The sequence below is a fragment of the Lacerta agilis genome, chromosome 11 (genome assembly GCF_009819535.1).
Source record: "Lacerta agilis isolate rLacAgi1 chromosome 11, rLacAgi1.pri, whole genome shotgun sequence".
Taxonomy (NCBI): Eukaryota; Metazoa; Chordata; class Lepidosauria; order Squamata; family Lacertidae; genus Lacerta; species Lacerta agilis.
The window spans coordinates 24,804,600-24,819,339 of record NC_046322.1 but is presented as its reverse complement, the minus strand read 5'-3'; the positions used below and the strand labels follow the sequence as shown (position 1 = coordinate 24,819,339).

At 43.3% G+C, this 14,740-nt stretch overlaps 1 protein-coding gene across 4 annotated transcripts in view; it reads right to left on the bottom strand.

Moving 5' to 3' along the window:
• RGS7BP (regulator of G protein signaling 7 binding protein) overlaps positions 1-11,741 on the bottom strand; it is a 50,793-nt gene extending 39,052 nt beyond the window's left edge. Inside the window, exons 1-2 of one of the 4 annotated variants that reach the window (XM_033164120.1) lie at positions 10,792-11,741; positions 7,302-7,468 (exon numbers count right to left, since the gene is read on the bottom strand). In XM_033164120.1, coding sequence (XP_033020011.1) covers positions 7,302-7,468; positions 10,792-10,953 — 329 coding nt within the window. In that variant the 5' untranslated portion in view covers positions 10,954-11,741. Of the gene's footprint in view, positions 1-6,069; positions 6,130-7,301; positions 7,469-10,791 lie in introns of those variants that run through there. The other 3 variants (XM_033164122.1, XM_033164119.1, XM_033164121.1) reach the window with 3 other exon arrangements.
• Positions 11,742-14,740: the final 2,999 nt, after the last annotated feature.

The following is a 14,740-nucleotide window of genomic DNA, read 5'->3' as shown; positions in this document are numbered from 1 at the left end:
CCTAAACATAATAAAACCCACTGGTTTCAACAGTCCTTAATCCCAAAACAGCATGCTTAGATTTGCAAGTTAAAACTCTGCAATATGCTCAGACCAGGGCTCTGGAGAATCTGTCCTGGAACAGTTCTGCAGTTGTTTTTCCTATAGACTCCAATGAGGTCTAAAAAATAAAATAAAAATCTATTTTTAAAAGTGTTTATTATTATCCAATAGTACAAAAAAGTACTTTTAAAAGATGGCAAAAGAATATAAAAAGGAATTCTAAAATAGCTTAGCTGATCTAAATGGTCATTACACTTAATGAATATTAAGTGTGATACTGTATATTATTATGTTGGGGGAAAATCTGTTTCTTTGACATGTAAAAATCTCCAGTTTAATGCTGTTTTCTTTAAACATATAGGGCTGTATCCAATACTCTTGCACTAATAGACAGGGGAGTGCTAATGTTGTGCAACAAAGGAATCCAACACTCCAGGTTCATTAGCAGAAACTCACTATGCAACAGATTGTGCAACAAACGGATTGTGCAACTAATTGTACAACCAAGTAATCAACAACAATGCATTCTCTTGCACAGCATTTTGTTGGCACAGAATATTTCACCAATGCAGCAAATATACTGCTGAGTGACTTTAACTTAGCACCATGCTGGATACAGCCTTTAAGCTGTAAGTGTACTTTCCTACATTTTAATACATGTTCTCTTGTACAAGCTAATCTCAAATGAAAACTGGGTGCATTTCACCCATTCATATTATATCCAATCTGTAGTATATATTTATTGCTTCTGAAGTTGCAGTATTCTTGCAGAAAAGGGTAGAGTGAGAGAAGCAGCGAAAAAGGATTCTGAACACAGTTTATTAAACTAGATTACGCTATACATTAAATAGATGGAGAGCATAAAATCCTTGAATATAGCAGAAACATTATTACAAAGAAATCTGACTGTATTTCCTGCACACAATGTCCTCTGGGAATAAGATGCAGTAAAATATAAATAATAATAATAATAATAATAATAATGGCAAGGATACAAAAATATAAGTGACAAAACTAGGAATTTATAGTTACAGGTAGGTAGCCGTGTTGGTCTGCCGTAGTTGAGACAAAATAAAAAAAATCCTTCCAGTAGCGCCTTTGAGACCAACTAAGTTAGCTATAGGTATGAGCTTTCATGTGCATGCACACTTCTTCAGATACCTACTGGAAGGTGCTACTGGAAGGAATTTTTTTTATTTTGTTTCGACTAGGAATTTATGTTTGAGAATTTCCTTTGCACTACTGGAAAGATTCAAAATGGGATGAAATGTGTTCAGAAAGTATGTGCAAGAAGGCAATAGTGCCAGGGCAGTATAGGGTCAAATGCAACCAAAGTTTATTCCTTCATTTGAGCATTAATGCATATCCAGAGTTGAACATCTGCCCAAATATGCCTCCTTTAACAGTTTCTCAGGTACCGGTACATAGGAAGTATGTACCTCTCCTACCTACTTGGAATGACAACAGCTGTCCAAAGCTTTGGATGGTGGCCTAAGCTGCTCTTGTGCCTTAAAAACAGTGTGATACGCAGAAATTAGCAGAGGAAGCTTTTTACAGCACTGAGACAAAAATTATCACTTGGTCACATCTGTACATCAAGCTACTTTGGCTAGCTGAAAACATTTAAAGTAATGGATACATCCATTTACTTTTATTATTAAAACCTCTTTCTGTCAGTTATTAATTCATCAAAATCACATTAGTTTTCATTACTCTCATTTGTTTTCCAGTGCTTACAATGCATAATGCACCTGTTCTTCATTGGCCTGACTTACATGTTTCCCACAAAAATGGCATTACTTTTTTAGGCATTTTACAATCTACCATGGATCACCATCCATCCAATTTCATACATAAAGGGCTCCCATTTTATAGAATGTGAAGGGACACATTCACATAGACTAGATGCGTTGATGAATAAAGACTATGTCAAGCATACTGTCTGATTTCACTGATATATGTCTCTAAACTACCAATAGCTACCCAAGAACAAGGGAACGGACAAGGTAGGAAAACAGTGTGGAATTCACTGACAATGCATAAAGGAATGGTAAGAGATGACTGTATGACAACTGATTTTCACTAGAAAAGGAACAGACCATCAGAGCAATCTGAAAATGATCAGTGAAGCTGACCTTGGTTGTCTCCAGTTTCTGGTGTCTTAACAGAAACTGCTGCAAGATTGCGAGTGTATGGTGTGCACCTGTGTTTGCAAGGGAAGAAGGGAGGGACTAAGCTGGACTGGGATCCACTGGGTATTGAACTGGCTTCACTGCTGCCATATGACAGCATGGGGCCTGAACACTAGGCCAGCTCCAGCTTGGTATAGCAGGGTTTTGCCACCTGCTCATCTTCCACCCCAGCTGGAATGAGAAGCAGGGCTGTATATGTGCTAGTTGCTACATCTCTCTGTCACACTTCATTGTTGCTCAGCCAGGGCTACAATTGCTTTGCCCAAGGTATTGGGTGACCCATACAGCAAATTGATGAGAACTATACAGAAATGGCAATTACTACTATAGCAATAAATAATAAAAACAAGCACTGTGGTCAAACTACACAGGAAGACTCTACTTATTCCAATAATTATTGTGGTTGGGGTTTTTCTCCTTTCTATAAGGTGAGCCTAAGCATTTCAGAAAAAGGACTTCCCATTGAATATACTTTTATGAGTTTGTGGGTGCAAAACACCCTAAATTCCAGATCAAGCTAGTGTTAGAATTTAATTAAGGCTTGTGTGTCAGACTCCCACGTGTTAGAATTGATTAGAATTGACTTGTGCGTATTAAGTTGTATGTCAGGCACCTCTTTAATTCTAGGGAATCAACAAGTTTGAAAAGCTAATTAGGTCAGGCTAATTTCTTTTTGAGGTAATAGCCTGTGTGAATGGGCCATTAAGAGTACACAGGATCAAAGGACTAGGTGTGAGATGCAAATGAATGGGCCCTCCCTCTCTCAACAGATAAAACCAAGAAGCTTAGAGTAGGCTGTTAGGAGCAATGCAAGAGAGACAGAAATAGGACTGGAGAGAGTCAGAGAGCAACATTTAATAGTGATGGTTGGGGTCTGCTTAAGTCCACAGCTGCTATGTTTATGGGAGAAGCCAGAACCACTTGGAGTGTCAATGCTGTGAACCCCTCCATCATAGACTCAGATTGTATATATGTGAATATAAACCATATACAGTGGTACCTCGCAAGACGAATGCCTCGCACAACGAAAAACTTGCTAGACGAAAGGGCTTTGCGATTTTTAGGTGACTCGCAAGACGAATTTTTCTATGGTCGTGCTTCGCAAGACGAAAATTTCAGTGCATTCCTATGGGAATTAAATTCCTATGCACTCCTATGGTCGTGCTTCGCAAGATGAATTTTTCGCAATACGAAACGACTCGCGGAACGAATTAATTTCGTCTTGCGAGGCACCACTGTCTCCGCTGTGCCTCATTTTCCAAAAGGAAACACATACCCAGGGAAAGCGCACCTAGAATGCTCAGACATTGGTGTGGCATGTAGCAATACACTGGTGTTAATCCAAAGTGTAATGTGTGGATCATCAGTCATGGATTAGGTAGTTTCAAGCCCCACTCACTACCAGGAGCATGATGCCCATGTGACACAATGGGGTGCACTCAGGTGAGCTGCCAAACACACATCCCAGACCCACTGTGTGCAAGCCGAAGCACTCTCCTTTTGGTCACAGTGTGGAGCCTGGCCAATGCGGCACACTTTATAATTTATCCATAAATTTGAACATTCAAAAATGCCTTGTCAAAGTTCTGAGCACAATCACGAGTACCCATGCAGCTCTTAAATGTTTGAGTGATGACTCAAAAGACATTTTCTTGCCTGAAACAAATGATGGACATTATGCGACTTAACTGCATGGGGTGTTAAATGGGCCACAATCCACCACAGAGGTTTGCTTGCGTAAGGTTGCAACCCTAAATCTAATTACTACACTGAACTCACTCCCTTCTGAGTAAACATGCTTAGGACTGGAACTGCAAGTCCTGTTTAAACCAAAGGAGCTTAAGCACACATATATGAAAGGAACCCAAGCAAAGCGGCAAAGGACACACTCCGCTTGCAGAAGGTCATAAATTCTATCCCTGGTGTCTCCAGTTAAGATTATGGGAAGAACATTCTGAAAAAGAGCTCTGCTGGAGACCCCGGAGGGCCACTGGCAGTCAGAATAGGTAACACCAGTCTAGATGGATAAACAGTCCGAAGGCAGTATAAGGCAGTTTCCGATGTTCCTATATTATATGTACTATAGGCTATTGTCAGTGTTTACTCATGATTTCTGTGGCTCTGCTTTTCCTTTGCCACAAAATGCCTGGCCTATTTTTTTTTAATCTATGTTTTTGAAGGAAGAGTGGTTGTTTTGGGTTTTTTTAGAACTTTTTATTGCTGCTTACTGAATTGACTGCAAATGCCTCCAGTGAATGCTCACTGAAGCAAATGGAATTGTTGCCTGTGTGTGATGATATTAATGTTTGTTTGATGATAACAGTGTATGCTTCTGAAACTATGAAAACTTCATCTGAACATTATGGCTATGAAGAAACATAGCACGACATGGGTGCTGAAAATTACTCAGGCGACCTAGCGACAGGCAGAGGTTGAGAATCGGGAGATGGGGGGACATGGCAAGAACTGAGCAGGAGCTAAAGCTGCCATGGTTGGTCCATTTGTAGCACTATCCAGAGTATTGCACGATGCAACTACATTGCATAGGCTGATCAGTTTGCTTTGGGTCACTCCATCAGGGCATGTGTCTGTAATGAAAGCATGAATGCAGCTAATGAGTATGCAAGGTAATAATGGGAAAGAGTGCTTCTCAGTATATTCAGAGTGCTTGCTCCCAGGCACCTGAGATTGCAGGGAAAGGCTTCCAGTACAGATAACATGTTTTGTAGACGGTTGCAAGTTCTGACACTTCCCACATTACAAATTAATTCCTTTTTCTGAATGTTCCCCCAGTCTAGGAAAATACTGGTTTTCTGAATAGCATTTTCTGAATTTCTTTTTATAGTTGAGAGAAACAGCAGATACATGAAAAGATTACTTCAAGAAGAAAAAAATTGCAGTTAAATTTCCGAATAGCTAATATATCTAGATATTAAATCAGGCTTCCTCAACCTGGTACCTTCCATATGTTTTTGACGGCAACTCCCATCAATCCCAGTCAGCCTGGCCAATGGCCAGTGATGATGGGAGTTGCAGTCTGGAGGGCGCCAGGTTGGGCAAGTCTGTATTAAAGACATCTGGAAGCTATTTTCCTATATGAGTTATTATATAAACCACTGCAATTGCCCATTGCTTATGCCTAATTAGCTACAGATTCTTCTTTAAGTCTAATTTGCAGTTGCTACAGTAATGTTAACCAGTGTGGCTAACAGTTCTAAAGGGGGTTCTTCCCCTCATCTATCCAATGGTCCCTGATACATTAAAGAGCTAATCCAAACAAGAAATTAGTGCAGAAGAGGAAAGATATTTGCCCATGGTCTTATTTGAGGAAAATATACAAACACAATAAAATTAATACAAATCATGCTTCTCTGTAAGGTTGTGGTAGATCTTTCAATTAAGTTCACGGTGGTTTGCTTTTCACCTAATCTTCTTTCCTCAGTCATAGTTGATGTTAAGAACTAGTGTACATCATATCTGAATGGCAACTACCATGCATTTCCTGTAACTGTCACAATAATAAAATAGTGGCATAATGGGACCTGCAAATATTTCGCTTCTAGCCATTTTCTGGGCATTTGGCACTGCAAATTAGAAACTTTGTGCCCTCATTCCAAAATATACCACAGCAGTTGCACTGATTCCTCTTCTGGAATGTGACAAGATGGGGTATGTTCAGCCTCCTTCATGCCAAGCTAAGGCATGTAGAACAATTTACTGGTAGTTATAAGTACCTGTGCAAATTGGGAGCACCTTTCAAAATGTTTTTCAGAAAGACCCTAATGGGCATCAGACTCTATGTATCTAGTGTACAAACTGAGTATTCACTACTTACCTGGTATAAGCTTTCAAAAGGATAGATTTTTAGCCTCCTTTTTGCAGGTGCAATTAGTACCTGTATGTTTTGATACATAAAAACGAACAGGCAAGGTAAATGAAATGTGTTCCAAATTCTGTTTGCACCTCAGATATAAAAGGTGGGCATTTAAACAAAAGCAAAGATTTTACAGATGCAAACTGTACCTGCAAGAGGGAAATGGCGTTTTCAACAGGGTATTGCTTATTGAATTTCTTTGGTATAAGTTGCTGTCTCGGCTGCAATTACCTTTCTTTCTTTCTTTCATTCTTTGTAAAGGCACACAAAAGTCCAGCTACCCGGCAGCAAATTACATTAGGTGAGGTGCCATTGTCTGGTTAGCACAGGCTTATGCATAGTTGTGGTCTAGTAACTTTCTTCTATGGCTTCATATTTACAAAATCTGATCTGGAATGGCTAAAATGTGGCCACTCAGCTATTGCTGGATTCCCAACCGGCATCAGCCTCAATCAGCAGGGCCAATGGTCAGGACTGAAGGGAGTTGCAGATTCTTGCTACAGGTTAGCTACTACTGATCTAGCACCACTCTTTGTAGCATGTCTCTTTGCATTCATCAATTCACAGTTTAACAGTCTCAGTGAATTAGCACTTCCACCTACTAGTTACATGAGAGAGATGATAGATGACAGATAGATAGATGATAGATGATATAGACAGACAGACATGCATTTTAAACCAGGATAGTCCCACTCCAGGCTATCCCCCACCCAGTCCTGAGAACCACAGTTTGTTGAACTACAGTACTTAGAATTCTGTTACAGATTTTTCAGTATCTCCTCAAAAAACACAACATCTAGAGTTTCTACGGGAGAAGGAGTATGTTAAAAGTAGGTTAAACCCTGGCTACATTCTTTGCCACTCTCTCGTTTGGAGCCGTATTGGAAGTATGGGGAGACCAGTCATCATCAAGGCATAAAAATTCATTGTAACACTCTTAAACATTGCTGTAGTCCTTTACCACTGTAGAGACTATACATTCATCTAGTCCCAGGGGGAAACTAAGGCCAAGCAGTATATAAGCTGAGTGTGTGCAGGGTGAGTCAAAAGAGGAATTCAGAAGTATTATGTGCCACCTAAATGCACCACAGCCCTCTATCATCTCTGCTGAGACTTGCACAGGATTATCAGCCACCCAGAAGCTTCTACATGTATAAACACTGGAACGGGAAGAAATTGAAGAAGCCTCCTACCCAGAAATTGCCGATAGCTTTTGGTGGGCCTGATAGGCGATCTCACATCCTTTGGTTCGGTTTTTTTGCATTTCGGCACGCAGAGATGGACAACTGGCCGAGACGTCACCAATGGAAATGACCAGCTCACGGTACAGAGCCACCTGGGTGTTGAAATCCTGGACAAGCTGAAAAATAAAAATAAAAATTATACGCCTATTTACTAATGCAAGGTGTTTCAGAGATAATGAAGTGTGTGTGTGTGTGTGTGTTTGGCTTCCCCAGCACGAGCCTGCACTCTTGGATACTAAACAGGACCAGGCTCAGCCTCAATGATGTCATAAACAGCTAAGGGTATTGTGGGATCTGCCCTCTGTACACTCAAGAGTATACATTTCCAGTGGGAAAAAATATCCTGCAAGCTCAAAATATTTGAAAGTGTTTTTTAAATCTTGTAGCAAGCATAAATAACAGCTTCTCTTCTCTCAGAACCGGGGGATTATTTTATCATGAAAGAAGATAACGTTGCCAGAAATAGTTGCCTCCTTTCCCCCCACTGATTTTGCAATTTGCTGCCCATCTAGGGAGTGGAATGTGCCATTCATTTCTGTACTGGAGATTGCTAACTTATTGTTAAATTATTTTCCTCCTGGCTCCAACACAGTTTTCACTAGACTCAAGAATCTGAACTTGCTGACTAATAAGAGCTATTAGAAAAGGCCCTCACCGTTTAGTATTCCTGCAAGCTCTTTGGACTGTGCAAAACAAACAAGATGGAAAAACAGATTCCCTCCCCCCACCTGAAATACTTCAAACCAGCATTAAACTAGCAAATTTATCTTTATGCTTCTGGAAAATCATTACAAGCTGAGCACTATCAAGACTATTATTTTGTTCAAGTGCTAATTTACTTTTGATTAACCTCCTTCATTTTATTTTGTGGTCATAAAATGCATTTGTTTATGATGTGAAACAAGGGAAAGCATGAACAGCTTTCTCCAAAATGTCTCCTTGGGAGAGAAATAACAATATTGATCCTCCCAGGTTTGCTCAGCTTTTAACCTTAATCCTCAGTCTTGCCATAAAACAGGGGGAAATTGCATCCCTACCAAAAGCATGATGGTAACATGGATCCTAATTTCATCAAAAACCTAGATCTCAAAGCCAAATGTTGGGCCATAATCTCAAATTGCATTATCAAATCAGTTTTGCTCCTACTGCACAAATCATTGCTGCTATTAGCACATAACTAAAAGACAGCTCATATGATCTAGTAGCAATTTTTGCTTTTTACATTTTTTTTTACAAGGAATTACTATAAAGAGGGATAATCCACCCAGTATGTTCAGGCTCCAAGGTATTATTGTGCAGAAGTGTTGTGGAGTGAAAATTAATCTTCCATGTCTTTTCTTTCCAGCATAAAAATCCACTGGACTGTCAAAAATATGTATTTGACAGATCGCCCAAGCTAGGATTCGGCAATGCTATCCTCCAAAGCTCTTCTGTGAAGCTTCCAGGGCCTTGGTAAAGTCCTGTGAATTCCATATTTTATTTTTAATAAAGTTTAAGTTACCAGCCCTCATTGTTGCATAAATAAGTTTGCAAAGTGCAAGGATTAAGAAATATGATAGATTGAAACAAGGATGCTGCTAAAAGTAGGTTCAAATTAATTTCTTTTCAGAGCTCAGTCCATAAACTGAAAAGTCAATGATCAATTCAAGTTTTTCATGATGGAGTGTAAAAAAAAATTAAGAATACGATCGCGAAACAATCTGGGAGTAAGCCCTACTGAATTTAATGGCACTTACTCTTAGTAAACATGCAAAGGATTAGGGTAAGAATGCTTCAATGTAAATTCAACTGTCCCACCAACTGAAACCGGGCTAGATCTTGAAAAGTGTATGCAAATTGTACTAATTACATGTAACTCGTGTATCTACATTAGCTTAAATTAGGCCTCTTAGACCTTTGTGCTAAACAGAGGTGCTCATAATAATAATAATAACTACAGGCCCAGTAAATATCTGAATTGGACACTTTTCAACAGAGTTACCAGGAATTTGCATTAAGTACTCTAAACAGAAGATAGATGTGCTTCCTACTCGGCTACATTAACATATCTGGTACCCAACACAGTCCACATCCAACACAAAAGAGGTCTACTAATGGGTCCAAGCTATTTGGGCCACCTGTCAAGTTAAGAGCTCCCAAATTCCCTTTGCTCATCTGCAAAAAAGCAAGCCTTCTCTAACTCTATTTCAACTTCCGTGACTTGTTACAAGTTCAAGATTTAAGAGAAACTAAAGGCTTACAGTGTAACCCTACACATTTACTCAAAAGTAAGTCCTGCTGTTTTCAACAGAATTTATTGCCAGGAAACATGTGTATAGGATTACAGCCTTACAACAATTTAGGAAAGGCTTCATTTCTAGTTGATGTCAGTGTCTGCTATGACACACTTGCATTGTCGAAAATTATTCTCCTTACAAGCAGTAAAACAGGAGAAAGAAGACACCCCCCCCCCCAAAGTGGATAAAAGGGGGCAGTTAAAAACCTAGGGCATTCTCCCTCACCAGTAACATAAGGTGTAGTACAGTATGCTTTCGGCTCCCTCTTTTTACTCTGCCTAGCACTGAGGTTTAGGCTGTGCATATACAAAACACTTTCCTTTAAAAATAACAGCAGCTTTGCGCTACCCAGTCGAGGGGGGCAATTCTGATGTGCTCAAAAGGAAACTAGTTTATGAGATTGCAGTAGTCAGCAGCTGTTTATCCAGTTGCGGAGAGTTTTCAGAGCAGACTGAGTTCATTAGCGTTGAGATTTGGCAACAGCATACTTATGGCCAGTCTAGATTCACTTCGGGCTGGTCTTGGGAGGCTTGGAAACAGAATTCAGCAGACCTGTCAATATTTGTGTCAGATCAGTTAGCACAGTTACGGCGGGATACAAGGAAGCGTATTTCCCCCGCGGTGCACACACGAATACACGCTTCCTGTGTAGCTCATACAACACGCAGCTAGCTCCTGGGGTGGGATTTTGCCTGCGCTTGAGTTACAGGTGCTTAGTCCAGATTTTTGCAGCCTCGGGTGCACTGAATGCACGGAGTTCACAATATTCCCTCCACATCACAGGAGATTGTTTCTTCGACGATCCAACCCTGGCCCCTAAACCCATTCTCCCTCCTCCTCCCCTTCCCGCCAGACATCAACAGAAACGTTTGCCCGAGGACCAGCAAGATCCCAGTATGCCTCCCCTCTTTCTCCATGTCGTCTGTACGTCGCCTGTCTTTAAGCCGCGACGACTTCACGGGGGGGGGGGGGAGAGGAAAGGGTGTCAACTCCAATACGTACTGCAGTTTTTACAAATAGTGCAACTGCACGTGATCAGAATAGACAAGGCGAAAAAGGAAAAAAAGTGGGGGGGGGGTAGAGGAGTGGTCCCTACCACGAACAAGCCAAATGCATTCAAAAAGAAACAGGGGTGGGGGAGAGAGCCGTTGCGTTTTACCCACCATCTTGCAGTCATCCAGGGCTAGTCTCTGGGTCTTGGGGGCGCCCTCCGAGGCGCTGCCTCTGCGCTCACCGTCCCTGCTGTGCAGCGGCGTTTTGTTGATCTGGAAGATAGAGCCCGCGGACCTGGGGCGCTTTTTGCGCCCATTCGGTGCAGAACTCATTCATACGCATCCACTAAGCTGCTGCTGCTACGCGGATCCCAGCCGGGGCGGGCACAGGCTTTCCAGCACGCCGGCCCCAAAGCGCCGCTGGCGGCGGCGGCGCGTCGTCGACGATGAGCCCGACGAGGGACCCAGAACCGCTCGGGCTCTTCTGGTTCCCCCTCCGCTGCCGCTTCACAGGCGCGAGGGCTGCTGCGGGTCCTGGGCGCCTTCCGCTTGCAGGGGAGCAGCCGGGTACGCGGTCGCCGCGCCTTGTTGCAGCATCGCTCTCCTCCGGCTACAGCAGCGAGGTCAGCGCGGGGGATGCTAAGCAACTTCTTCCCTTCGGCAGAAGCATTTCAATCCCTGGAGCAATCGCGGAGCCTGTCTGCCTCCTTCCTGGTCTCCTGCGCCGCCGCCGCCGCCGCCGCCTCCTCCTCTTCCCCGCCGCGATTTCCAGGCAGAGTAATAAATCCGAGGGCGCTTCTTTGCGCAAGCGGCGCTTCCATTCAGGAGGGAGCGACGCGCAGCAGTCTCTCTCCCGTCTCGTCCCTAAGCCCTGCGCCGCTGCCCGCGAGCCGCTTCTTTGTGTCCTCCGCGCCGAGCTTCTGGCTCGCCGACTCCCTCCCTCCGCGCCGCAACAGCCGCGCCAGAGCAGAGACGGAGCGGGTGCATGTGTGCGTGTGTATAGGAGCCGGAGTTGGGCGCGCGCAGGCGCAAGCCGAGAGGTGGGCCGCTTCGTTTTCCCTTGGCTCGAATTGCTCGGCTCTAATCGCTCGCCTTAAACCCGTCTCCGGAAGAAGGCTCCCTTGGCCAAGGATCCCCAGGGCGAAAGGTTTGCAGGGAGAGGATTGGGCTAGCTCTCCAGATTATTTTGTGCCTAGTTTGGCGCTACTCAAACGCAGGCGGAACGCCACCCCCCCCTCCCCAGCGCTATCCCCAAACGGTCCTTCGTATCCCTAGGAATCAAAACAGGAGCGGCCGGGGAAAAGGTTTGAAAATGGGCCCTTGTAAATTTGGTATCAGTTTTGGGATTGCGCTGCATGACAGGACATCACAAAAAGCCACTTCTGGGAGTACGCAAGGGCGCTGTGACCCATTATTTCACATTCTCTCTCTCCCCCTCCCCCTCCGCTCCTCCATTCTGCCTGCTATGGCAAAGACTTAGATTTAGGTCAACCTGTGTGCCATCTGGAATCTGGATCGTGGGGTGCCACGGGCAAAAGGACAGGTGCTTTGCAGAAAGAGGTGTTGACCACAGATTGGTCAAGATTACTCATGCAAAGGAGTCAGCCCCCCATACTCCAAGGAATGCATGCAGGAACCAGACCCATTCATGCTGGATCTGAAACCAGCCATAACAGCACTTTTGGGCAGGGCGAGTTACTGGTTAGGGTGGCCTTACACACATTGGTGTCGCAGCAGGTGAAAAATTTATATTATACCCCTTTTCGTTTCGTTGCGTACACATACCTTTTCTGTAGCCCCTTGCAAATATGATAGAATTTTTGTTCTATCAGCACAAAATCATTACATCTGTAATGCACCAGTTATCACCTGGGAAATGCTGACTTAAAAAAAAACATTTTCAAAAATCTTTCGAAAAATGGAGGCTTACCCTCAAGGGCCACCTGTGACACATCTAACATGCCTGAAAACATTACACTGGAATTCAGTCACCCAATGAAACTGGCTGGCTTGCAGGTTCAGGAAGGTTATGTTGTGTTCAACACTTAATTCAATGTACTGAATTCACAATCACAAATTTGGTTTCACTATCACTAGATGATCTTTTTTTTTAAAAAAAAAAGTAGTGAAATTCATGGGAATAATTACAACAATTAGCTATCCCAGCTTCCATGAGCACAGGAAGGTACAACCAACAAATGAAGTGTTTTGCTGTCATACCCTGCTTGTGAGCACCTCCTTGCATCTGGCTGGCTATTGCTAGAAGGAAAATGGTGGACCTGGTTTGATCCAGAAAATCGGTACTTAGGTTTCTTTGACTAATATCCACACAACATGGACTGTGGTTGTTATTTTAATCAATTTGTGTTTGAGAATTATCCAGCCTTGGTACTTTGGAAGATGGGCAGGATATAACAGCTATAAAACATAAAACAGTTAAACATTAAAACAAAATAAACCATTCAGTATAGTTAAATAAAACTTCAACCATCTGTCAGTATATCACTATGCAGGCCAGTTCCTTCATGTTTGAAAGGCCCGAGGAAAACTGCTAGTCTTCAGCTGGCACTGAAAAATTGGCAACAGCTGATTTTTTGAGGGAAGTGTACTCCATAACCCGGGTGCTATTGTTGAGAAGGCTTTCTGATGAGTCACATACTAAGTGTTGGAACTAGCAGAAGGGCCTCCCCAACAGATTTCAGATCATAGGAAGATGTGTTCCTTCATGTAATTAGGCCTTAAGCTGTGTATTTTTATTATTTTTTATTAATTTCATTTCTATACTGCTTTATATACATCTCAAAGCAGGTTACAATATACTAAAATATCTGCTGTTGTTGCTGCCAATCCTGCTAGTGGTGTTTCATGGCAGGCAGCAGCTACAAAAGCTCAGACTCAGTGTCCTGGGTCTACACTAAGAGACAGCCAATCAGGGCCGCAGGTGGGAAAAGGTCTGCAAAGCAGAGAACAGGTTGCAGGTCTTCCAGAACTCACAGCCAAGTTGAATTGGTCTTAGTAGCAAATAAGCAGCCAGTGGTGCCTGTTTAAGCATTGGTGTCATATGGTTTTGTACCATTAGGCCCATCAAAACTCTGGCAGCTGTATTTTGCAGTAGCTGCATTTTCCAAACTGCCTTCAAAGGCAGTCCCACATACCGGTACTTTCCTTGAAGCATGATATGTGCAGCGGAGCAAAGGTGCTCTCACCCATAAGGAAATTGCAGCTGAACCTCATGCCTGAAATGTGTTAATGTGTAGCACATCTGAATTGCCTTCTTTCAACCGGATTAAAGATGCAGTTTGGCACCCCCCCAACACACATTTGTGTACACACACACATAGGCTGGCACCGCTCTGGAGGCCCTACATGGGCTAAAAAAACCAGCTCCCCCTCCCCCGCTCACATAGCTACAGCTCTGCCCAGTGCATACCTGTCGGGCAGAATAGGCTCTGATATACACCGTAGTATACCTTAATCCTTCATCTCTACAATGAATGAATGAAGATGGTGTTCTGATCTATATGGCAGAATTATTTCACACCACTCAAAAGGAAGCAATGAAACCAAATTGGCATGCTGTACTAACCACGGCATGGTAAAGGTAAAGGGACCCCTGACCATTATAGAATCATAGAATCATAGAGTTGGAAGAGACCACAAGGGCCATCCAGTCCAACCCCCTGCCAAGCAGGAAACACCATCAAAGCATTCCTGACAGATGGCGGTCAAGCCTCCGCTTAAAGACCTCCAAAGAAGGAGACTCCACCACACTCCTTGGCAGCAAATTCCACATTAGGTCCGGTCGTGTCCGACTCTGGGGTTGCAGCGCTCATCTTGCATTACTGGCCGAGGGAGCCTGCGTACAGCTTCCGGATCATGTGGCCAGGATGACAAAGCTGCTTCTGGCGAACCAGAGCAGCACACGGAAATGCCGTTTACTTTCCCGCCAGAGCGGTACCTATTTATCTATTTGCATTTTGATGTGCTTTTGAACTGCTAGGTGGGCAGGAGCTGGGACCGAGCAACGGGAGCTCACCCCATTGCGGGGATTCGAACCGCCGACCTTCTGATCAGCAAGCCCTAGGCTCTGTGGTTTAACCCACAGCACCACCCGTGTCCC